Below are 26344 nucleotides of genomic sequence, written 5' to 3'. Positions count from 1 at the left end.
TATCTATCTATAATATCTCAATACAGCTAAATACACAATATGCTATCTATATTAACTCAATACTTATTTATAATGTATAGTTTTTGCAATGGTTTCCCCAGAGCTAGCTGCCTAGCCATCAGCACGTCTGAAGTCTTTCCTCAAACTGAAAAGGCAGGGGAGAATCTAAAATGGGGATCTTTCCCTGGGAGAAAAGGCGGTCCCTAAACTCAAAGAGCTGCTCTCTAAGCCAATAGTTGCAAAGAGGCCTGCAGACTGTGATACTATTAACTTTTAAGACTCTTGCAAAGCTGCAGCAGCCCTGGGAGAAAATGCAAGAGGAAGCAACCTCAAGCAACTATAAAGTAAGGCAAATCAGGCTCCTGGGAGACGGAACACTTCGACTCCCAGAAATCCTAACAGCTGGTAAACTGGCTGGGATTTCTGGGAGTTGTAGGCCAAAACACCTGAGGACCCACAGGTTGAGAACCACTGTATTAGATCATATCTAAGCCAATCATAGTGGTTTTAGGATTGTCTCCCTACAGTTCTGGTACTTTGATTTTCAGCCAGGTTCAAGTCTGTGATTACCTTCCGAAAATTATCCACTCAGAAGATTGCTCTTTGTTAGTTATTTATGCATTTTACTAGCTGTACCCGCCACGCATTGCTGTGGTCAACCTTCTTTCCCTCTTTCTCTCCTCCCTTCCCTCTTTTTCTTTCCCTATTTCTCTTCTTTCTGTTTCTTTCCTCGCTTTCTTTGCTCTTTGGTTACATCCTTCCTTCTCTCCTTCCTTCCTTTCCTATCATTCATTCCTTCTCTCCTTCCTTCCCTCTCTTTTTCCTTTCACTTTTTTATTTCCTTCTCTCCTTCCTTGCTTCTCTGCCTTTTTTCTTTCTTTCCTTCCTTCTTTCCCCCCTCCTTCTCTCCTTCCTTCCTTGCCCCTTTCGCTCCTTCTCTCGTTACTTCTTAACTGTCCCATTTAATATTGTGTTTATATCTTACATAGAAACAAAGAAAGGAAGAAGGAAGGAAGGAGGGACAGGAAGGAAGGGAAAAGAAAGGGGGGAGGGAAGGAGTGAAAGAAGGGAAGGAAGGAAAAGAAAGAAGGAGGGACAGGAAGGAAAAAAAGGAGAAGGAAGGAAGAAGGAAGGAAGGAGGGAAAGGAAGGAGGGGGGTGAAGAAAGGGAGGGAAGGAAATGAAGGTGAAGGAAATAAAGAAAGGGAAAGAAGGAGGAAAGGGAGGAAGGAATGGAAGGAGGGAAAGAAGGAAAGGAAGGAGAAGGAAGGAAGGAAGAAAAGGAAAGAAAGGGAGGAAGGAAGGAGAGGGAGGAAAGAAGGGAAGGGACTGAGGGAGAGAAGGAAGATCCTTCCCTCAAGCAGCGTCGACCTTCCTCGCCTCCTCCTCCTCCTCCTCCTCCTCCTCCCCTTCTTCCTTGCCTGGGGGCTCCGCTGCTGCTGCTGCCCCTCATCCGCCCCATCCTCTTCCAACAGGGAAAGGAGGAGGAGGAGGAGACTGCCCTCCTGACATAGCAGGGAAAGAGAAGGGTCTCCACGTGGCAAGCCTCCACCTCCACTCCCATGGTGCCCACTCTTGTGTGTGTATGTGGCCGTGCATGCAAGCCTGGCTCCTAATGGTTTAATGACCGGCTGTTTCCCCGCGAGGAAGAGGGGGCGTGGCCATGGGTCTCTTTCTGGGTATGCAGTTTCTCCTTTGTGGACATGCAGTTCAGAAGTCCTTTCTGCTTTTTGTTTTCGTTGTTTTTTTGAGTGAAGGACATACATTGAGTTGATAGGTGTCTTGTATCCAAATTTGGTGTCAATTCCCCCAGTGGTTTTTGAATTCTGTTAATCCCACAAACAAACATTACATTTTTATTTATATAGATGTATATCCATAACTGTATACGTATTAAATGTTAAAATATGTATATATGTGTATGGCTGGGGTGCCCACTTGAACAAGACAGGCTCCCGCTTTCACAAACAGCTTTAATCCACAGTGCTGAGGATCCACCAAAAGTCCTCTGTCTAATGACATTTTCATGTTATAGCGAGTGCCATGAACATTTAGCCTAACCCCTGCCAATGTCCGCCCCAAACACCATACTGCCTACCACCCAAGGAATGCTTTCATTTGGAGACAATTTCATCCTAGATTTTATGTGTTTTTCTCCACCACAGACACCCCAGTGTTTTTGACTCTTTCTATTGGTGTGGAATTTGCATGATCCCGCCCACTGCCTCTCCCTTAAACCTTTTCTACTCTTTTCAATTCTGTCTGCACAACAAACAGAGCAGAACTAATCAGCAACTAAACATACTGGAGGAGTATGGGGGATTGACTCCACATGATGGAAGTTGTAGTTCACCCAGCATCAAGGCAGAGCACTTGAGTGTCACCCCCACTGACAATAGACCTGGACCACTTTTGGCGCACAGAACCACAGAAGGTTTGGGGAGAATTCACCTTGATTTATAGCTGTTGTAGGTACTGAGATTTATAGTTCACCTGCAATCAAACAGCACTCTGGACCCCACCAACGATTGCCCTGAACCTCACTTGACACACAGAACCCACATGACCAACAAAAAATACAGGAGGGCTTTGGGGAAAATTCATCTTGATTTATAGAAATTATAGTTCATCTACATCCAGAGAGCACTGTGAATGCAAATGGTGGATCTGTACCACATTTGGCACATATACCTGATATGCCAAAATACGAATACTGGTGGGTTTGGGGGGGGGGGGGGTTGGCCTTTACATTTGTTAGTTGAGGTACTGGGATTTATAGTTCACCTGCAGTCAAAGAGCACTCTGCACCCCACCAGTGATGGTCCTGGACCTAACTTGGCATACAGAACCCTAATGACCAACTGAATGTACTGGAGGGATTTGATGGGACTAACCCACCATGGTGGGAGTTGTAATTCATCCTGCAGCTGGAGAACATACTGAATTCCACTGATGATGCATCTAGACCAGGGGTCCTCAAACTAAGGCCTGGGGGGCGAATATGGCCCTCCAAGGTCATTTACCTCAGGGTCAACCTAAGTATGAAACAACTTGAAAGCACACAACAACAGCAATGCTATCTCATTACTCAGAAGCAGCCCCACACTCCCCATTGCAATACAAATAAGTTTATATTTGTTAAAATTGTCCTTCATTTTAATTATTGTATTTTAATTGTTTTTGCACTACAAATAAGATATGTGCAGTGTACATAGGAATTCATTCATTTTTTCCCCAAATTGTAATCCGGCCCTCCAACAGTTTGAGGGACTGTGACCTGGCCCTCTGTTTAAAATGTTTGTGGACCCCTGATCCTAGACCAAACTTGCCCAACATTACAAACTTCAAGTATTGATGGAATTTCAAGAGTTTAACCTGGCATGATGTGAGTTGTAGTTCATTCACAACCTTATGCATTTTGTACGATTAAAATTTTACTTCTTCAAATAACCCAGGTAACACCAGGTACCCAAGCTTGTGTGTGTGTGTGTGTATCTCACCTTTTCTCCTGTGAGCGTATGGCAATATGTGTTCCCCTCAACTCATCTCATGGTTTTTGTCCTCATGATGATCTTGGACGGGCTATAAGAAAGTGACTCACCCAAGGTCAGTACATTTCATGGCTCAGTGAGGACCAGGAATTTGTATCTCGCAAACCCTGTTCCAACATACTAACAAAACACCATACTAACACCTACTAGCCGAATTATGCTGCAGTGCTTTCCATTGCCATTTGATGGAGATGTTTTTTATGTTCAAACTGGATTGTGTTATATGTTCTCCTGGTTAATGTTTAGTAGATTTTCAAATATGTGCAAAATCTGGCCACAGCTGAGAGTAAGGCCTCAGTGAACCTTTGATATCTGTTGGGGTTTGGTTCTAGGACCCCTCATGAATGCTCAAGTCCCATTATATACAATGATGTAGTAAAATTGTTTCCCATATATAAAAGGGCACAATCAAAGCTTGCTTTTTGGAACTTTTGAAAATACTTCTAAGCTATGGATGCAGAGTCAGAGAGCCATGTACATTCACAAAGGACATTGATGCCTCTCTCTTATAAATTTCAACCATTCCACATGGGGTTGATTTCCAACCAGCTGGAGGGACATGTTTGATTTCCATTGGGCGATTGAGCAGTTCATTAAGATATAATCATAGAGTTGAAAGAGACCCCAAGGGCTGTCCAGTCCACCCCCTTCTGTTTGTCAGGAACACATCATCAAAGCAACTCTGTACAAAAAGAAGGAACCCTCATGAAAATCATAGAATCATAGAATCAAAGAGTTGGAAGAGACCTCATGGGCCATCCAGTCCAACACCCTGCCAAGAAGCAGGAATATTGCATTCAAATCACCCCTGACAGATGGCCATCCAGCCTCTGTTTAAAAGCTTCCAAAGAAGGACCCTCCACCACACTCTGGGGCAGAGAGTTCCACTGCTGAACGGCTCTCACAGTCAGGAAGTTCTTCCTCATGTTCAGATGGAATCTCCTCTCTTGTAGTTTGAAGCCATTGTTCCGCGTCCTAGTCTCCAGGGAAGCAGAAAACAAGCTTGCTCCCTCCTCCCTGTGGCTTCCTCTCACATATTTATACATGGCTATCATATCCCCTCTCAGCCTTCTCTTCTTCAGGCTAAACATGCCCAGCTCCTTAAGCCGCTCCACATAGGGCTTGTTCTCCAGATCTTTTATCATTTTAGTCGCTCTCCTCTGGACACATTCCAGTTTGTCAATATCTCTCTTGAATTGTGGTGCCCAGAACTGGACACAATATTCCAGATGTGGTCTAACCAAAACAGAATAGAGGGGTAGCATTACTTCCCTAGATCTAGACACTATGCTCCTATTGATGCAGGCCAAAATCCCATTGGCTTTTTTTGCCGCCACATCACATTGTTGGCTCATGTTTAACTTGTTGTTCACGAGGACTCCAAGATCTTTTTCACACGTACTGCTCTCGAGCCAGGCATCCCCCATGGCACGTGTGTATGTATATGTGTGTGTGTGTGTGTATGTATTTATGTATGTATTCATGGTCTCTTTGTGACCTGCATAGTCTTGGTGCAAGTGCCCAGGTGTGATGCTCATCTGACTTTGTCAGGTCTCTACAACTTAATCTATACTCACACACGCATACACCCGATACCTGTTGCATAGCTAGGGTTCACTGATATATGTGAAGTCCAGACAGGGTAAAAAATTGCCTCCTTGGTACAGTCCTCTTTCAAAATTTGTTAACCTCTAATTGCTTCATCCAAAGCAGATGCGATGGTCATGTGGTCCAAACTGAATAGGGCAGCTTTTCTCAACCTGGGGGTCAGGACCCCTGGGGGGGGGGTCACGAGGAGTTTTCAGGGGGGTCACCAAAGACCATCAGAAAACATATCTGTTAGTCTTAGGAACCCCATTGGCAGAGAAGGCTGAAGATCTCTCCACCTGTCCTTCTCTTCCTTTTTGGAAATAGCGAATCCTGCCACCAAAAGCCCTCCTCCTGCTGTAATTGGCCAGGTCTCTCAGCCAAGGGGAGGACTGTTCTTGAGACGCAAAGGCGGGAGGGTGGGGGGAGAGCAGGCGTGCTTGGTGCATGGCTGCGTGGTGCGTAGAAGGAAGAGCATGCAAGGTGGGAGGGAGGCCCGTGCCAGCAAGTCCCTTCAAGGCATAGGGGTTCTGTGTGAGAAGTTTGGTCCAATTCTATCGTCGATGGGGTTCAGAATGTTCTTTGTTTGTAGGTGAACTATAAATCCCAGCAACTACAACTCCTGAATGGCAAGGTCTATTTTTCCCCAAACTCCACCAGTGTTCACATTTGGGCATATTGAGGATTCATGCCAAGTTTGATCCAGATCCATCATTGTTTGAGTTCACAGTGCTCACTGGATGTAGATGAACTACAACTCCAAAACTTAAGGTCAATGGCCACCAAACCCTTCCAGTATTTTCTATTGGGAGTTCTGTGTGCCAAGTTTAGTTCAATTCCATCATTTATGTGGTTCAGAATGCTCTTTGTTTGTAGGTGAACTATAAATCCCAGCAACTACAACTCCCAAATGTCGTCCCCCCCAAACCCACCAATATTCAAATTTGGGCGTATTGGGTATTTTTGCCAAATTTGGTCCAGTGAATGAAAATACATCCTGCATATGAGATATTTACATTTATGATTCATAACAGTCGCAAGGCTACAGTTATGAAGTAGCAATGAAAATAATTTTATGGTTGGGGGTCACCACAACATGAGGACCTGTATTACATAGTCACAGCATTAGGAAGGTTGAGGAATACTGGGCTAGTGTATAAATAATGCTTAGTCAGATTCACTACTGCTTGTCTTCGCTTATAGCATGGCATGTGTCTAGGTACACCAGAAGAGCTATACTTTTCCAGTATGGTGTAATGCAAATGTGATGTTATATAGTGTGAATGAGATAGATCTGCATTTGATGCTGCTCCTCTTGGCTGCCTCCTAGTTTGTTATATCCAAGAAGGCGAGAAGCCAAGGGTGTGCACAGTGTCTGTGAATCCATTTCTGGCTTGAACTTGATTGTCTTTTATGGCCCTCAGAGGTGCAGAATGGAAAAACATCGATGAATGGCGTGTCAAATGGCATCCATCTCCACAGCAATGGTTTCAGACTGTCTGAGGGGCGAGCGCATGCGAGGTAAGAGGGCACCTTTGCCTTGCTAAAGGTTTATGCTGTGTGATTCTGTAAGGAAGTTTAAGCATGTAGGTATTTTCAAAGGGATATTTGCATAGCACCCAAGAGCCAGTGCCTTTCTAGGCTTCTTTGATGAGTGAATGTCATTCTGTGAGACTACATCCACCCTGTTTCCAAGTGGCATCTGCCAGTTATTTATTTACAATGACGAATATGATAAAAGATAAAACAGTGGTTCCCAACCTGTGATCCGTGTCCCACCAGTGGTCCGCAAGAATATGGTCCATGGCCTCACCATTACTACATCCTTGCCTCAGAACCATGCGGCAACGAGAGCGACTCGTCTCGCAAAACCCTCTTATAGTGCCAAGGCAATTAGGATGTCGGGAGGGGAGAGGCTGACTACCCAGAAAAGATTACTATGACCGCATCAGCTCTAGATGAGTAAATATGGTTTTTTATGGGCAAGCAGATGGAGACTACTGGATGACATATGTTCTGGATCAGAAACTAGAGCTGATATGTTCTATCCAATGCAGTTTTCAAATCAGCACCCCAAATAACCAAGCAGAATCTAAAGTTGACGAAAAACTGATTTGTAACCCTTTTGGTACTAATGGAGAGTGATCCCTAGTCAAAAAAAGGTTGGGAACCACTGCTATAGAAAGATTATTTACAGTATTTCCCTGTCGTGGTCACTGTGAATTGCACATATGGTTATTCCTGCGCCTGTGCAGACCAGCTTCTGAACCTTCTAGAAAGATAATAAGACAGTTTGACAGTAGCTACTAGGCTTGGGTAACCACGGAAAAATTTGGTTCTAAACTTGTTTTGTTTTTAGGGGGCCCTTGCGTTTCGTTTTTTTTTTAAGAATTCCGAAATTTTCCTTTTAAAAATTTTGAAATATACGAAATTTCGTAAAATTACGAATCGATTCGTTAATGGCGGACGCGATTGCGCAATATGCTAAAAAAAACCTCCAAATGGGACAGGGGGAACTTCTGAAGCTTCCCTCTCCCTCTGTTGTTGACTGTTGGTGTGATAAAACAAACAACTATAAAACTTGCACCAGACATGCGAAAATAATTACGAAATAATTACGAAATAAATTGGAAAAATTGTTTCGATTTTTAATTACTCGTCACACTATTCCTGCATGGCTCAATATTGGATCGTAAGCTAATTTAAATAAGAATTAATAACGAATTACGAAATTAACGAAACCGCCCAAGCCTAGTAGCTACGCACACCCTCCCCTCTGAGTATATATAGACCGTGGGCGGGGCTACAGCCCTCAGTTCTCTTGATCCGCCGCCTCAAGCAGCAGCTAGAGAACCTTCGCTTGCGAGCTTCCCTTTATTTGTTGGTTTTGACTTCGGACTGCTAGGATCTTGTTATTTACAATATTTATATTATGTCCTCCTCAACCTGAAGGGGACTTGGGGTGGATCACAGAACACATATACGGCAAACATTCAATGCCGTTATACACTGACAGGACAGACACGGTACATAGATAGAGACATTTAGGCTTTTCCCATCTTCGGTGTCTTGGAGGTTGTGCTTGATTCCGGCCACCAGGGGAGTGGGGTTGTGGGGTTGGGTGCTGTCGCTTCATCCACCATGCCGAAGAGCTCTCCCTTTAATCGAATCGCCAGCATTTTTCTCATATTTCCTTTTGATGCCATTAAAATACTTCCCCACTAAATGGTATCTATTTATCTACTGTTTTCAATTTGCTAGGTGAGCAGTGAGCTGGGCTGAAGATCGGGTGCTCACCCCCGACCCAGGCTTCGAACTGCCAAAAATTTGATTGGCTAGATTTATTGCAGCTGGTGGTCAACCTGCTGTGCTAAAGCCCTGAATTAACATCAAAATGGGAACATCTTTCAAAATTTAAGAGGCCAAAAAACTTAGATGAAACCAAAGGAAAAAAAGTGATACTAGGATGGGGCTTTGGGGCGGTTGAGGTCTATGTTCAGGCTCTTGAGAAATTGATATTTTGTCCCCACATCTCTTGAGAGAACAAAAGGTAACACACCTGACTTTCTCTATTACAGAGGTTCTCAACTTGTGGGCCCCCAGATGTTTTGACCTTCAACTCCCAGAAATCCTAACAGCTGGTAAACTGGCTGGGATCTCTGGGAGTTGTAAGCCAAAACATCTGGGGACTCACAGGTTGAGAGCCACTGCTCTATTATAAGTGAACATTGGATGGAATATTTACCATCCAGTCTATTTCTGACTGCTACTTTTTCCTTTACGACCAACTACTGGGCATCATAAGAGCCTCCTCTTCCTCCTGTAACTTTTCATAACCTGATACCTTCTACATATTTTTATACTGTGATAGCAGATGATGCTTTCAACAAACATATCCTACTTGTGTCATGCCTTTTGGTGTATGTGGATTTTAATTTGGCAAATCTACCTGAAAAGCAAAATAAAAATGTAATAAGTGTGTTACAAGGAGTGAGGAAGAAAGCAGGATTCTGCAGCTGAGGCCAGTTTCACTTCATTCCAGCTTTCCTTGTTCCTTTAGCCCACAAGTGGAGCTCCCTCCTTACCTGGAGAAAATTAAGTTGCAAGCCAACGAGGCATTTGCTTGTCAGCAGTGGACTCAAGCCATCCAGCTCTACAGCAAAGCTGTGCAGAAAGCCCCCAACAATGCCATGCTCTACGGAAACAGAGCTGCTGCCTACATGAAGCGCAAGTGGTGCGTGAAGGAGGGATGTTTCATAGTGGAGTTAATGAAAGGAATTTCCATTGCTTTCTAGCAGAAGGGAGTTGCTGATGTCTTTTCCCAGATCCAAAAGGGTATAAACATCATCCCCATAACTGGCTGAAGAGTAGTTCGTAATGCTGGATTCACTTTTGTCATCAGAAACTACAAGAAATTTATTCTAGCTACCAGAGTTAGTTTTTATTTTCTTCCAACAATTCTGCCTTGTCAACAGGAAGATACTCAGTCTGTAGAGGAGCATATGTATCAGTGCCAACCATAGCTTAGGTCTCACAGTTACTTACATTATTGTCGAAGGCTTTCATGTCCGGAATCACTGGGTTGTTGTAGGTTTTTTCGGGCTATATAGCCATGTTCTAGAGGCATTCTCTCCTGACGTTTCGCCTGCATCTATGGCAAGCATCCTCAAAGGTTGTGAGGTCCTCACAACCTCTGAGGATGCTTGCTATAGATGCAGGCGAAACATCAGGAGAGAATGCCTCTAGAACATGGCCATATAGCTCGAAAAAACCTACAACCCAGTTACTTACGTTCTTATTTCATTGATAGCATTTTCTCCAGAACTAGATAGAATTCAAGAGGAAAAGTTAAAAACATGCACTGTCAATCACTGTTTTTCATCCTTTGACTCTTCATATGTTTCTGTTCCCAACTAGTTTGAAACCCCAGTTAGCGTGGCCAGTTTTTAGGGCTTTTGGTAGCTGAAGTTCAAAATATTTGCAGGATGAGAAACTGGAACTCACTAGTATAGACCACTGCTTCTTAAACTGTGGGTCCCAACCCCAAATGGGGTCCCTTTAACCCAGTGTTGTGGTCCTGAAAAAATTGGAACTGTAAAAGGTTTCTGAAACCCACTTAGTTGAGACATTTACACTGTTTTATCGTGTTTACAATGGACTCTGCAGAAGATGCTTCAGCTGTACATCATAAAAAGGGAAATTAGCCTGCTAACAAGCCTTGCAAATAGAGACTTGTTATCAGTAGATGTTTGATTTTTATATCTATTTTAATATACCTCTATATCTTGGGTCATGTAAAAATTTCTCTGGCCGAAAGGAGTCATGAATGGAAAAGGTTTAAGAAGCTCTGGTATAGGCCATTGTCTGATCCTGCAAAGTGGTGTCATGTGTTGATTGACTTGTATTCATTGTATTGTTTTTGTTTATTGCTTTTTTGTTATTGATGTGTTGTCGGGCTTGGCCTCATGTAAGGTGCCCCGAGTCCTTTGGGGAGATGGTGGCGGGGTATAAATAAAGTTATTATTATTATTATTATTATTATTATTATTATTATCATCATTATCATCATCATCATCCTCAAAATGTACTTTGGGCTGTGATGAAGGAAGACCTTGCTCACACAGTAGACATCTGATGCTTGTTCCTCTTACAGGGATGGGGATCACTACGATGCTTTGAGGGACTGCTTGAGGGCCATCTCTCTGAACCCATGCCACCTGAAGGCTCACTTCCGCTTGGCCCGCTGTCTCTTTGAGCTGAAGTATGTGGCAGAAGCCCTGGAGTGTCTGGATGACTTCAAAGGAAAATTCCCTGAACAAGCCCACAGCAGCGCCTGTGACGCACTGGATCGGGATATCAATGCAGCCCTGTTTTCGAAAAGCGATAATGGTGAGGACCACTCTGACCATATGTTGCTCTGAACATCAGGGAATGTTGTATTCCTTTTTAAAATGCACAGATCTCTGTGAATTGTATATTTTCAAGAATATCCAACATCAAATTGTCAGTTGGGGGTGTTGTCTTTGTACTTGTATATTGATTCCTCGTGTTTATTACTATTTAGGTCAGTGTTTCTCAACCTTCCTAATGCCACGATCCCTTAATACAGTTCCTCATGTTGTGGTGACCTCCCAACCATAAAATTATTTTTGTTGCTACTTCATAACTGTAATTTGGCTACTGTTATGAATTGTAATGTAAATATCTGATATGCAGGACGTATTTTCATTCACTGGACCAAATTTGGTACAAATACCCAGTATGCCCAAATTTGAATACTGGTGGGGCTGAGGGGGTGGTTTGGTCATTTGGGAGTTGTAGTTCCTGGGATTGATAGTTAACCTACAATCAAAGAGCATTCTGAACTCCCCCAACGATAGACTTGAACCTAACTTGGTACACAGAATTCCCATGACCAAGAGAAAATACTGGGCATGTTTGGTGGGCATTGACCCTGAGTTTTGGAGTTGTAGTTCATCTACACCCAGAGAGCACTGTGGACTCAAACAATGATAGATCTGGACCAAACTTGGCACAAATCTTCAATATGCCCAAATGTGAACACTGGTGGAGTTTGGGAGAAAATAGACCTTGACATTTGGAAGTTGTAGTTGTTGGGATTTATAGTTCACTTACAATCAAAAAGCATTCTAAACCTCACCAACGATAGCATTGGGCCAAACTTCCCACACAGAACCCCCATGCCTTGAAGGGACTCGGTAGCACGAGCCTCCCTTCGGCCTTGCATGCTCCCCCTCACCTACACATGCTCATCACTCTGCCATGTGCCGAGCACGCCTGCTCTCCCTGCTTGGAGTCTCACAAACAGCCCTCCTCTTGGCTGAGAGGCCAGCCAATCTCAGTGGAGGAGAGCTTTGGGTGGGAGGATTCGCCATCTATTTCCAATAAGGAAGAGAAGGACAGGCAGATAGATCTTCAGCCTTCTCTGACAAACGACTTCCTAAGAACATCAGAAATATATGTTTTCTGATGCTCTTTGGTGACCCCTCGGAAACCCCCTCACAACCCCCCCCAGGAGCCCCGACACCCAGGTTGAGAAATTCTGTAATAAATCTACAGATCTCGCACTCTCAGTTTGATGGTGTTTCAGTTCTAGTTAGTCTACCCCCTTTAAGAAATATTGTAGAATCACACTGCTACATTTAATGATGTACTACTGTGTCAAATCCCAATAGAGTCACATTGGAGGGGTTAGAAGTTCCAAAAAGAGACCATATTTATCAAATCTGCAAAATAGTCAAATCTTCAAAAGTTACATCTGCAATCATAAAGAGTCACTAGTTCCTGGAAAGGAAATTAGTCCTTCCACAATCCATTTACTGAGAGGATGAGGGTGGTTTGGACCTAGTGGTCCTCAGTACAGACCTCAACTCAGCAGAGTGGATTTAGAAAAATTGCAGTACCTCAAGCTCTTTTTAAATCTCTAATTATAATATATTGTATGTACGTATAATATTGATCATAATATTGTTATACAATATAATAGTAACAATAATGCAATATAATCATATATATTGGATATTACATGCAATATTAGTAATAATAATACAATTTAGTGGTATAGTACAATATAGTAATATATAATACTAATATTGTGCCATACTAATATAATAGGGTTGTTGTAGGTTTTTTCAGGCTATATGGCCATGTTCTAGAGCGATGATGGGCAACCTTTTGAGCTTGGTGTGTCAATACTTGCCGAAAAACGAGCATAACTCGGGTGGGGTGTCACTTCGAGAAAAAAACCATAATTTCATGATATTTATAGTTTAATAACAAAAATATATTAATGTAATATATAACTGTATTTAATAAACCAAAAACTAATTATTTAACTTACCTGCTTGTTCTATAATGCCATTTATCTCAGCATTATAGAAAAATGCTGGTGTAGGAGCCGAGGATGAAATGTTCTTCTTGGGATGCGGCCCCATGTTCTCTGTATGTGGCCGCATGCAACCACGTGTCATCGAAAATGGCTACGCGTGTCAGTGCTGACACACGTGTCATAGGTTCGCCATCATGGTTCTAGAGGCATTCTCTCCTGACGTTTCGCCTGCATCTATGGCAAGCATCCTCAGAGGTAGTGAGGTCTGTTGGAACTAGGAAAAAGGGTTTATACATCTGTGGAATGACCAGGGTGAGACAAAGGACTCTTGTCTGCTGGAGCTAGGTGTGAATATTTCAACTGACCACCTTGATTAGCATATAATGGCCTGACAGTGCTTGGGCAAATTTTATTGAGAGATGATTAGATGTCCTTTTTTTCTTTCCTCTTTGTTGTTGTGTAGAGTTTTTTAATACTGGTAGCCAGATTTTGTTCATTTTCATGGTTTCCTCCTTTCTGTTGAAATTGTCCACCTGCTTATGGATTTCAGTGGCTTCTCTGTGTAATCTGACATGGTGGTTGTGAGAGTGGTCCAGCATTTCTGTGTTCTCAAATAATATGCTGTGTCCAGGTTGGTTCATCAGGTGGTCTGCTATGGCTGACTTCTCTGGTTGAAGCAGTCTGCGGTGCCTTTCATGTTCCTTGATTCATGTTTGGGCAGTGCTGCATTTGGTGGTCCCTATGTAGACATGTCCACAGCTGCATGGTACACGGTAGACTCCTGCAGAAGTGAGAGGATCCCTTTGCTGAACGTAGCATTTGTTGGATTTTCTTGGTGGGTCTGTAGATAGTTGGTATGTTGTGTTTCCTCATCAGCTTCCCTATGCGGTCAGCGGTTCCCTTGATCTATGGCAAGAACACTTTTACTCTGGATGGATCTTTGTCTTGACTCTCGTGGCAAAATCTTTGAACAAAAATTGAACAAAATCTGGCTACCAGTATTAAAAAACTCTAAAATTACAGCAGCAAAACGACAGAGAGGAAACAATCTGGGACATCTAATCACCTCTCAACAAAAGATTGTCCCAGGCACTGCCATGCAATCAAATGCTAATCAAGGTGGTCAGTTGAAGCATTCACACCTAGCTCCAGCAGACAAGAGTCTTTTGTCCCGCCCTGGTCATTCCACAGATATATAAACCCTTTTTCCTAGTTCCAACAGACCTCACTACCTCTGAGGATGCTTGCCATAGATGCAGGTGAAACGTCAGGAGAGAATGCCTCTAGAACATGGCCATATAGCCCAAAAAAAACTACAACAACCCGGTGATTCCGGCCATGAAAGCCTTCAACAATACAGTAATATAATATATTGTATGTACATAAAACTTATAAGCCGCTCTGAGTCCCCTTTGGGGTGAGAAGGCCGGGATATAGATAGATAGATAGATAGATAGATAGATCCAGAATAGGAAGGGTGAGGAGTGTGCAAGTAGGTTTTCCTGTGAAACAGCAGAGGCAGAGAGAAAGGATTTCTGCCCTTGTGAAATATGGCCTTTTGCTTTGTTCAGCGGAAGACAAGAAAGGGACCGGCCCCATCTGGCTGCGAGCGACTGGGCGCAAGGACTCCATCTCTGACGATGAAATGGTGCTGAGAGAGCGCAGCTATGACTACAAGTTCAGATACTGCGGCCATTGCAACACTACCACGGACATCAAGGAGGCAAACTTTTTTGGCAGGTATGGAGAACTATCTCAAGCTATAGAGTTGTTACCACCATTTGTATTTATAATGCCACGGTGCATTGTTTTGTGTCCATCCACCTGTGCTCCCTTACTTTGCAGAAGTCTCCCTTTTCCGCAACAGAGAAAACCCAAATCATCCTCTTTTAGTGTAAGCAATAGCTTTTATGCTTACACCTGTTTTGCAGAGAATATATAACAGGTACAGTTTTGGGCTTTGTTTTCTGGGAAAGTAATAACATTTTCCGATGATGATGTTGGATAATTTCAAAATCGAAAAAAGCATTTAAAAAATAAAGCAGCAACGACAGCAGTTTTAGCAGATCAGAAGTATCTTGAGCCAACATTAGACAAATAAGCTTCAGCAATTACAGGAGCTTTAAAACAGGGGTCCTCAAACTAAGGCCCGGGGGCCGGATGCGGCCCTCCAAGGTCATTTACCCGGCCCTCGCTCAGGGTCAACCTAAGTCTGAAACGACTTGAAAGCACATAATAACAACAACAACAATCCTATCTCATCAGCCAAAAGCAGGCCCACATTTCCCATTGAAATACTAATATGTTTATATTTGTTAACATTGTTGCTCATTTTAATTATTGTATTGCTTTTAAGTGTTTTTATGCTACAAATAAGATATGTGCAACGTGCATCGGAATTCATTCATATATTTTTTTCAAATTATAATCCGGCCCTCCAACAGTTTGAGGGACTGTGACAAAAGTCTTTATTGAAAGTTAGGGCATAGACATCTCTATCTCTCTGGAGACATCTTGTCTCTCTGCATGCTCATAGAACAAGAACAAGATGGCAGACTTGGGGGCTTGCCATGTGTTTTTTCAATAGCGTTACAAGCTGGATAGATGTAGGGAACGCCATGGATGTAGCTTATCTGGATTTCAGGAAGGCCTTCCTTCAATAAGGTCCCCCATGACCTTCTGGCAACCAAACTAGTCCAATGTGGGCTAGGCAAAACTATGGTTAGGTGGATCTATAATTGGTCAAGTGAATGAACCCAAAGGGTGATTCTCCCCAGAGCTGTAACCAGGGTTCCATTCTGGGCCTGGTTCTGTTCAACATTTTCATTAATGACTTAGATGAAGCATTAGAAGGCATGATCATCAAGTTTGCAGATGAGACCAAATGGGGAGGGAGAGCCAATACTCTAGAAGACAGGAGCAGAATTCAAAATGATCTTCACACTTTAGAGCAGTGGTTCTCAACTTGGGGTCCCCAGATTTTTTTGGCCTACAACTCCCAGAAATCCCAGCCAGTTTACCAGCTGTTAGGATTTCTGGGAGTTGAAGGCTAAAAACATCTGGGGATCCCAGGTTGAGAGCCACTGCATTAGAGAGATGATTGGCCAAAACTAACAAAATGATGTTCAACAGGGACAAATGTAAGATATTCCACTTAGGCAGAAAAAATGAAATACAAAGATACAGAATGAGGGACGACGCCTGGCTCGACAGCAGGACGTGTGAAAAAAATCGGAGTCCTCGTGGGGAACAAGTTAAACATGAGCCAACAATGTGATGTGGCGGCAAAAACGCCAATGAGATTTTGGCCTGCATCATTAGGAGTCTGGTGTTTAACTCCAGGGACGTCATGCTACCCATGCTCTATTCTGCCTTGTTCAGACCACGTTACCTGGAATCACACTGTGTCCAGTTCTGGGCACCGCAATTGAAGGGAGATGTTGACAAGCTGGATTGTGTCCAGAGGAGGGTGACTCAAAGGATCAAGGGTCTGGAGAACATGCCCTATGAGGAGTGGCTCAAGGAGCTGGGCATGTTTAGCCTGCAGAAGAAAAGGCTGAGAGAAGACATGATGGCCATGTATAAATATGTGAGGGGAAGTCATAGGGAGGAAGGAGCAAGCTTGTTTTCTGCTAGGACACAGAACAATGGCTTCAAACCATAGGAAAGAAGAATCCACCTGAACATTAGGAGGAACTTCCTAACCTTGAGAACTGTTCAGTAGTTGAACTCTCTGCCCTGGAAGTCTCCTTTGAAGGCTTTTAAGCAGAGGCTGAATGGCCATCTGTTGGGGGTGCTTTGAATGCGATTTTCCTGCTTCTTTGCAGGGGGTTGGACTGGATGGCCCACGAAGTCTCTTCCAGTTCTATGATTTTGTGATTCTATAAGATGGAGGACTCAGGGGCTTGCCATGTGTCCAGATACTTTGAATAAAAATAGGTGTGTCCCTGAGATATCAGTCTAACATCACCAAGGAATGAGAGGAGAGAGAGGCACACGCAGACAATAGAGGGCAGTGGGACAAGTGCTTTCTCCTCCAGCTAACTCATGTACCTATTTTCTGGATGAGGACTATAAACTTGTGCAGGATATGGGTGACTTCCAACAATAGGCTATTCACTGCTATTTATTTACTAGTTGTCAGTTGTTGTTCTTAGGTTCAAACTGCTAGTGTGCATTTGGTTTTTCAATTTTAGATACAAAAACCCCCTTAATACTGATTCCCAGCTCTGATTCTCACACTATTATTTTAGAGGCCTTATTTGAGCCACGCCATTTTTTAGTTATGGATTTTTTGATTAGAGGTGCAAGCCGTCTAATGTGGGTGCCCAAGGACAATAGGAACCTGTTGAGATTAACTTCACAATCCAGCAGCAGATCAGTCGCACAACTTCAGCGCTTTCCAGTAGCTTCTTCCTGCACAGCATTTTCAGTCAACTGCTCCCACAAACTGTAGTCACTCTGGAACCTTTTACATACACTTGAGCACATGCCCGGCCATTGTCAGTTTTACCATTGTCTTTCCCCCAGTCTAGATGATATTACAAACTTACCACAGCATACAGTTATATCTTGTCTTAGCAGACAGGTTCTTTTAATTACATATAGCCTTCTACGAACAAAATCACAGCACAAGGAGAGATATACACTGTACATGACTTCCTTATATACAATTCTAGACAATTACACATAGCAATCTCTGATTGGTTCCCAACTCATTAACGTAACTCAGACCCAGGATTACATCATTCACAATCACCTGGACTAGGCCAGAACACATTCCCCAAATGATTCCCCAACACATTCCCCAAATGATTACAGTTAATGCATGACTCAGCATTTCCAATAGAAGCCCATTAGCAGTGCATGACTCAGCTATATTACATTACAATACATTGTAAAACCTGACAGAACCATAGTCCAAACACACTTGATTGAGAAGGCTGAGAGGATACATGATAGCCATGTATAAATATGTGAGAGGAAGTCATAGGGAGGAGGGAGCAAGCTTGTTTTCTGCTGCCCTGGAGACTAGGACACGGAACAATGGCTTCAAACTACAAAAAAGGAGATTCCATCTGAACATGAGGAAGAACTTCCTGACTGTGAGAGCTGTTCAGCAGTGGAACTCTCTGCCACGTCGTGTGGTGGAGGCTCCTTCTTTGGAGATTTTTAAACAGAGGCTGAACGGCCATCTGTTGGGGGTGCTTTGAATGCAATTTTACTGCTTCTTGGGGGTTGGACTGGATGGCCCATGAGGTCTCTTCCAACTCTTACCATTCTATGATCCCTAGCCCTGCCGTGTGATGCTTCTGCTTGCCATTTCATTAAATCCTCGGTTTGCCTGCTGTCCTTCCTCCTAGCAATGCGCAGTACATTGTCAGTGGCTCCGACGATGGCTCCTTCTTCATTTGGGAGAAAGAAACGACCAACTTGGTGCGGGTTCTGCAAGGCGACGAGTCTATAGTCAATTGCCTGCAGCCTCACCCAAGCTACTGCTTTTTGGCCACCAGCGGCATTGACCCCGTTGTCCGTCTGTGGAATCCTCGGCCGGAGGTGAGAATATAGGCAGAGCCTTGAATAGGGCAGTAGTAAAGCCAGGAAGAGTTTTGGAATGCCATTTCCAGAGGGGGAAATCTGGGGGTGGTTTATGTAGTGTTTTAGTAATGTTATGAATGAAACAAAGTGTGTGTATATTGTATTGTCGAGGGCTTTCATGGGCGGAATCACTGGGTTGTTATAGGGGGTTTTTTCGGTCTATATGGCCATGTTCTAGAGGCATTCTCTCCTGACGTTTCGCCTGCATCTATGGCAAGCATCCTCAGAGGTAGTGAGGTCTGTTGGAACTAGGAAAATGGGTTTATATATCTGTGGAATGACCAGGGTGGGACAAAGGACTCTTGTCTGCTGGAGCTAGGTGTGAATGTTTCAACTAACCACCTTGATTAGCTTTTGATGGCCTGGCAGTGCCTGCGGCAATCTTTTGTTGAGAGGTGATTAGATGTCCTTGATTGTTTCCTCTCTGTTTTGCTGTTGTAATTTTAGAGTTTTTTAATACTGGTAGCCATATTTTGTTCATTTTCATGGTTTCTTCCTTTCTGTTGAAATTGTCCACATGCTTATGGATTTCAATGGCTTCTCTGTGTAGTCTGACATGGTGGTTGTTGGTGTGGTCCAGCATTTCTGTGTTCTCAAATAATATGTTCCCAAATAATATTTGAGAACACAGAAATGCTGGGCCACTCTAATAACCACCATGTCAGACTACACAGAGAAGCCATTGATATCCACAAACATGTGGACAATTTCAACAGAAAGGAGGAAACCATGAAAATGAACAAAATCTGGCTACCAGTATTAAAAAACCCTAAAATTACAACAGCAAAACATCAGAGAGGAAACAATCAGGGACATCTAATCACCTCTCAACAAAAGATTGCCCCAGGCACTTCCAGGCCATCAAATGCTAATGGTCATTCCACAGATATATAAACCCATTTTCCTAGTTCTAGCAGAGCTCACTACCTCTGAGGATGCTTGCCATAGATGCAGGTGAAACTTCAGGAGAGAATGCCTCTAGAACATGGCCATATAGCCCGAAGAAATCTACAACAACCCTGTGTGTATATTGAACCATCAGAAGCAAAAGTGTCACTATCTCAACTATGCCATGTGGACAATTTTGGAGTATTCTAGATACGGGACGCTCAACCTGTAGTTACCTTAAAATTTGAGTCTCCGTTTTAGAGGGATGACAACAACAACAGTAATCTATACACATTATAAAAATGAAAATATGTATGTGGCTGGGGTGTCCACTTCCACAGACAAGCTCCCACTTCCACAAATAGCTATAGCTCCCATTACTCAGGAGACACCAATGGTGCAGGTTCTTGCCTACAAAGCCCTGAATGGTTTGGGACCTGCCTACCTGCATGACCGCATTTCTGTGTACAAACCCACACGATCTTGTTGATCACCTGGAGAGGTCGTGCTCGCGCTCCTGCCTCCCTCGCAGGCGCGATTGGTGGGGTCGAGGGAGAGGGCCTTCTCGGTGGTGGCCCCTTGACTCTGGAACTCACTTCCCAAGGATATCAGGCTGGGTGGGGGCTTTTGGGAAACTTCTGGAGGACCCCAAGTGTGATGCCTCTACTCTAGAAGATGTAATTCCAAAATGCTTGATGAGACCAGTAGAAGCAGCCATGTCTAGTGAGTTCCCTCTACGGGCAGTTGACCATATCTGTCACTAATTCTCTTCTTTTGCAGAGTGAGACCTTGAATGGGCGGGTAGTGGAAGACATGGAAGGGGCTTCACAGGCCAACCAGAGACGAATGAACGCTGACCCCTTGGAGATGATGTTGCTGAACATGGGCTACCGGATCACAGGACTGACTGGCAGCGGAGCCGGAGGAGGCTCAGATGACGAAGACAGCTCTGAGAGGCAGGTCCACTGCCGGACCAGCTAAACCTGAATCGCCCCTCCTCCCCTTAATTTTGTTTTTTTGTTCATTGGTTTGAAGGGAAATCTAGTTTGCCCCGTTTGGACTCTGTTGAGCGACCGCACCGTCTCCCACTATGCACAGCGTAGGACGCGCCGCAAGGGCAGGAGTGGCTTTCCTTAAACTGCTGCTGCTGTTTCTCCCCCTTTGCCTCGTCCCTCTTTTGCGCAGCCTGTTGCGTTTTGCCTCCTAGCAGCACCTAGTTTGTGCCGGGATTTGTTTTTTTCCACATTGTCAGTGAGCAAAGTGTAAAAACTGAATTGCCACCCCCTCTCTCCAGTGCTTCCTAGCCAGGATGGTAGGAGGCCTCGCCTACGCAAACGCGGGTTGCAGACAGGATGTTAAAAACTCAATAAAAAAAAGAAATGTAAACTAGGGTAGGGTTATGGAATGGAGTCTGATGCAGTGGTCTGTCTCCAAAGCTTGGCTTTGCCTGCTCTGCTCCTAGCTGCCCTCCATGGGCATTCATCTTCCACAATCTCTTTCTTCCCAAAGGACTTCCGATGATGAGCATTCGCATCTAAAACCTGGTTGTGAAGAACTGGCCAGATAAACCCGGGTGGCCTAGTTAACATGGCGATGGAGGGGCAAAGATTTAACTTTCCTGGCTGCAATATCTAATAATTTTATTTCTTCCACATGCAGTAAAAGACAGAAATGGCTGTAACAATGGAGACTGCCCCGACGCAGGGCTTGGTGGTTTCATGGACTCAAACTAGTAAAAAGACCTGATGTTGCTGCTCTTTGGAAACCTGGTTTTTCTCCCTCACTTCTCTGAAAATTTCCCATGGCAAAGGGGAAGTCTGGGGTTACACTTCTGTGCTGACATGTCTTGTCATGCCCAGGTTTAGGCCGAGAACCCAGAAAGAATTGTGTGTGAGAACAAACCATTTGCCAGCCCTGGTCAAAGTCATCACATTCCCATCTCATCCATTTGTGTGCTGTACGGACAGGAACCTCCCTCAGTTAGCGGCCTTTTCAGAAACCTGTTATAAAGAAGTGTACGCGAAATCAATCTCGCCACTGGCACCAATTATAGAGAAGTGCGTGTTATATACTATAAGATATCCCACAGCTGAACACTAGGGCTGGGCAATTCGTTTCGTTAATTCGTAATTCGTTAAAAAATTCGTTAATTTTTGAATTACGAAACGATTACAAAACTTATTTTTAAACCTGGAAGTGTTTTTAAATATCGAAACGGCAGGCGCCAAAAAATTTTGTATTTCCGTCCATTTCGGAAATACGTAAGATGGCCGCCTGGCTTGCTGGGAGCTCTCCTCTCTCGGCGCCGGCTGAGCAAGCGAGAGGGCGAGCGAGAGGGCGAGAGCGAGCGAGAGGGCAAGAGAGAGGGCGAGCGGCGAGCGAGAGGGCAAGGGCGAGCGAGAGGGCGAGTGAGAGGGCGAGCGGCGAGCTAGAGGGCGAGGGCGAGCGAGAGGGCGAGGGCGAGCGAGAGGGCGAGCGGCGAGCGAGAGGGCGAGCAAGAGGGCGTGAGGGAGGTCTCCTTCTCTTTCTTTCATTGGCTCAATGCTGTAGCATCCTGGGAGTTGTAGTTTGGCAGCCTGGGAAAAAGAGCCCCTCCTGGAAGGAACCCATCCCAGCGAGAGGGCGAGCGAGAGGGCGAGCGGCAAGCGAGCGGCGAGCGAGAGGGCCCGCCAGAGTGAGTGCCTGCCTTCCCTCAATAATAATTTCTCCTCCCTATTCTACTAAATTAATAATTAAATTTAAAAAATATTTTAAAAATATTGAAAAAAAAAGGGCGCCATCTTTACAAAATGTTTTGTAAAATATTTACGAAATTTCGTAAATACCGAACTTTTTTTTTGGAAAATTTTGTAATTATTTTAAATATCGAAACAAAAAAACACCCCAATTACAAATCGATTTTAGAAACAAATTTTTGCGTTGTTACCCAGGCCTACTGAACACCACTGTAAAGGATTATATATAACTAGTTGTACCCGCCACGCGTTGCTGTGGCCAACCTTCCCTCTCTCTTTCCCTCCTTTCTTTCCCTCCTTCCTTTGCTCCCTCGTTCCGTCTTCCTGTTTCTTCTTTCCTTCTCTCCTTCCTTCCTTCTCTGCCTCTTTCCTTCCTTCCCCGCCTTTTTCTTTTCCTCCCTCTTTCTCTCCTTTTTTCCTTCCTCCCTTTCTCTCCTTCCTTTGCTCCCTCTTTCTTTCCTTCCTTCCCTGGATTTGAACCGCCAAGTCAGCAAGTGCAGCAGTTCAGTGGGTTAACCCACTGCACCACTCGAGGCTCCTATTGACACTCTTTTTTTTCTGTTGGTGAATTATCTTGTTTAGCTGTGTTCTTACCAAATTAATTTCCCTCAGATGGATTCTTCAAAGCCGATCCACTTTGCCCTTTATTTTTCCTACCAAGACAGCCTTGCCCCATCCCAGAATGCCTCTGGAAATTGCATTAGCCTTCCTTCTCTCTTGCTTTACACAACATTTCCCACTTTGCTCCTTAAATGTACAAGAAATGAAGATGGGGGAGAGTCATGAGTGGGACAAATGTTGTGATTTTTAGGAATGAGAACACAATCTATATATATATAAATGCTCTGTGCATAATGAGTACCTTAAAAACAAAAGAACCAATGAACGAAATCACATCAAAATTGGCAACAAAATGTCTTACAACACAAGGGGTTACCATCACTCAAAAATTGGGAGTTGTAGTTGCTGGGATTTATAGTTCTACAATCGAAGAGCATTCTGACCTCCATCAACGATGGAATTGAACCAAACTTGGCACATAGAACTCTCATGACCAACAGAAAATACTGGAAGGGTTTGGTGGGCATTGACCTTGAGTTTGGGAGTTGTAGTTCACCTACATATAGAGAGCACTGTGGACTCAAACAATGATGGATCTGGACCAAACTTGGCAAAAGCACTCAATACACCCAAATATGAACAGAGATGGAGTTTGGGGGAAGTAGACATTGACATTTGAGAGTTGTAGTCACTGGGATTCACAGTTCACCTACAATCAAAGAGCATTTTGAACCTCACGAACGACAGAACTGGGGCAAACTTCCCACACAGAACCCCAACGATGCACAATACTCACCTCAACACAATCACCATAAACAGCTTGCATTCTCTGATGAATCTCCTTTGGGGTGACATCTGCTGTGAAGAATTCAATGACTGCACGTTGCTTAAGTCGCATTGACCGACCGTCTGCACAGGGTTCCATACTTTGCACTTCAACAAAACAACCATTCAATGATAAGGCTTCCTGCCAAAATGGAACTGTAGAGGAGAGTCTACTGAACAATCCAATACCTGCCGCATAGCAGTACTGCCACCTCTGAGTTATGAAGGTGGAGGCATTACTTTTCATTCAACCCTCGTAGTATTGTAAGCCACCCTGAGTCCCTTCTGGGAGAGGGGGGCGGGATATAAAATGTCATTACAGTAGAGTCTCGCTTATCCAACATATACAGGCCAGCAGAACGTTGGATAAGCAAAAATGTTGGCTAATGAGGGATTAAGGAAAAGACTATTAAATGTCAAATTATGTTGTGATTTTACGAATCAAGCACCAAAACATCATGTTTTACAACAAATCGACAGAAAAAGCAGTTCAATACGAATTTAGCACCAAAACATTGCAATGTATTGAAGCAGTAGTGGATCTGGGTGAGAGGCAGACTGTGTTGGATAATACAGAACGTTGGATGAGCGAAGGTTGGGTAAGCGAGACTATTATTATTATCTAGTAGGCAGTTCTGTGTCTCTGGTTCCATGCCTGTCTGGGCCAAGATAGTGGCATCCCGGGCAGAGGCAGTGACCCTGGTTACACCCCCATCCTTGCTAAGGAGATTTGTAGACCTCTAGTGTATGTAAAGCTTGTAGTATTTTCATATCCTAGAGTATTGTTCTCTTCTACTTGTGAGAGGCAGTGTCTTCCAACAGTTCATTGCTGCATGACTTTCTCCGCCGCGAGGAGTGCGATTATGTTTTTCGGGTTCTTAAATGACAGAAAGGTTGGCGGTTCAAATCCGGGGAGTGGGGTGAGCTCCTGCTGTTAGTCCAACAGAGGCAGCCCTAGGCAATTGTCAATTGTAAGCAAACAGTATTTTGCCACGCCCCACCCCCAACCAATCACTTATATATATTTTCTGTTCGTCGTGGGAGTTCTGTGTGCCATATTTGGTTCAATTCCATCATTGGTGGAGTTCAGAATGCTCTTTGATTGTAGGTGAACTATACATCCCAGTAACTACAACTCGCATATGTCAAGGTCTATTTTCCCCCAAGAGCGTCTCAAGAGCACCCCTGGGAAAAAATCAACTATACTGCAAATGCTTACTTTGCATAAGGGTTGAGCTGCCCCTGTAGTCCAGCTTCTGCCAACCTAGCAGTTTGAAAACATGCAAATATGAGTCCCATAACACTGAGTCGTCATATAGCAGTCTTCATTATTTCTATTCTATGGTTCAGAGGTTTGAATCTGGGGAGAGTGCAGATGAGCTCCCTCTGATAGCTCCAGCTCCCCATGCAGGGACATGAGAGAAACTTTCCACAAGAATGGTAAAACATCAAAAACATCTAGGCATCCCCTGGGCAACATCCTTGCAGACGGCCAATTATCTTACACCAGAAATTACTTGCAGTTTCTCAAGTCGCTCCTGACACACACACACACGCAAATCCATGGTAAGCTTCCAGCAAAAGCCATTTGTTTCAATAGGGCTCGCTGTTCTCTGTAAAGGTAAAGGTTTTCCCCTGACATTAAGTCCAGTCGTGTTTGACTCGCGGGGGTTGGCGCTCATCTCCATTTCTAAGTCGAAGGGCCAGCATTGTCAATAGACATCTCCAAGGTCATTAGGCCAGCATGACTGCATGGAGCGCCGTTACCTTCCCGCCAGAGTCGTACCTATTGATCTACTCATATTTGCATTTTTTCAAACTGTTAGGTTAGCAGAAATGGGGGCTAACTGCAGGAGCTCATGCCGCTCCTCTGATTCGAACTTGCGACCTTTTGGTCAGCAAGTTCTGAAGTTCAGCACTCCAATCCACTGCGTCAACAGGGTTGTACTATCATCTCACATTAAGCGTGCATAGGATCCCAGCCAGAAAAGCATGAGCTGGAATTGCTTGGCTGCCCATCGGATCAAGATGCTTGAGACAGCTGGCTCTGCTTCAGGAGCCATCCAGTGGCCGCCTTACTCTCCGGAAGAGGTGTGGTCTATTTACATCTCGGCATCTGTCCATCCGCAAGCCAAGCCTGGCATCCAGTGGCCGGATGGCCGGCCTTGGCACCCACACACAGAGACTATTTATAAACACCAGAGTCGGTTCCTTCCAAGGCATTTAACACAGTGGTTCTCAACCTTCCTCATGCCATGACCCCTTAATACAGTTCCTCATGTTGTGATGACCCTCAACCATCAAATTATTTTCATTTCTACTTCATAACCGTAATTTTGCTATTGTTATGAACCGTAATGTAAATATCTGATGTGCAGGATGTATTTTCATTCACTGGACCAAATTTGGCACAAATGCCCAGTACGCCCAGATTTGAATACTAGTGGGGTTCGGGGAGGGGATTGATTTTGTCATTTGGGAGTTGTAGTTGCTGGGATTTATAGTTCACTTACAATCAAAGATGTTGCGCTTTATCTCACAATTCAGCAACAGATCAGTTGCACAACTTCAGCGCTTTCCTGTAGATTCTTCCTGCACAGTATTTTCAGTCAACTGCTCCCACAAACTGTAGTCACTCTGGAACTCTCCACAGGCACTTGCGCACATGCCCAGCAATTGTCAGTTTAACTATTGTTTGCCCCTCCAATCCAGATGACACTACAACTTACCACAGCATATGGTTATAACTTG

At 44.0% G+C, this 26344-nt stretch overlaps 1 protein-coding gene across 2 annotated transcripts in view; it reads left to right on the top strand.

Annotated features, from left to right (window-relative positions):
- The window catches only part of WDTC1 (WD and tetratricopeptide repeats 1), a 52830-nt gene extending 31593 nt beyond the window's left edge, over positions 1–21237 (top strand). For both annotated transcript variants that reach the window (XM_060784530.2, XM_067473716.1), the window contains exons 11-16: positions 6562–6658; positions 9198–9371; positions 10791–11026; positions 14558–14726; positions 18350–18542; positions 20253–21237. In XM_060784530.2, the coding sequence (XP_060640513.2) occupies positions 6562–6658; positions 9198–9371; positions 10791–11026; positions 14558–14726; positions 18350–18542; positions 20253–20453 (1070 nt within the window). In that variant the 3' untranslated portion in view covers positions 20454–21237. The remainder of the gene's footprint in view (positions 1–6561; positions 6659–9197; positions 9372–10790; positions 11027–14557; positions 14727–18349; positions 18543–20252) is intronic.
- Positions 21238–26344: the final 5107 nt, after the last annotated feature.

This window comes from Anolis sagrei, chromosome X (genome assembly GCF_037176765.1).
Source record: "Anolis sagrei isolate rAnoSag1 chromosome X, rAnoSag1.mat, whole genome shotgun sequence".
Classification (NCBI taxonomy): Eukaryota; Metazoa; Chordata; class Lepidosauria; order Squamata; family Dactyloidae; genus Anolis; species Anolis sagrei.
This window is presented reverse-complemented; position numbering and strand designations above follow the sequence as displayed.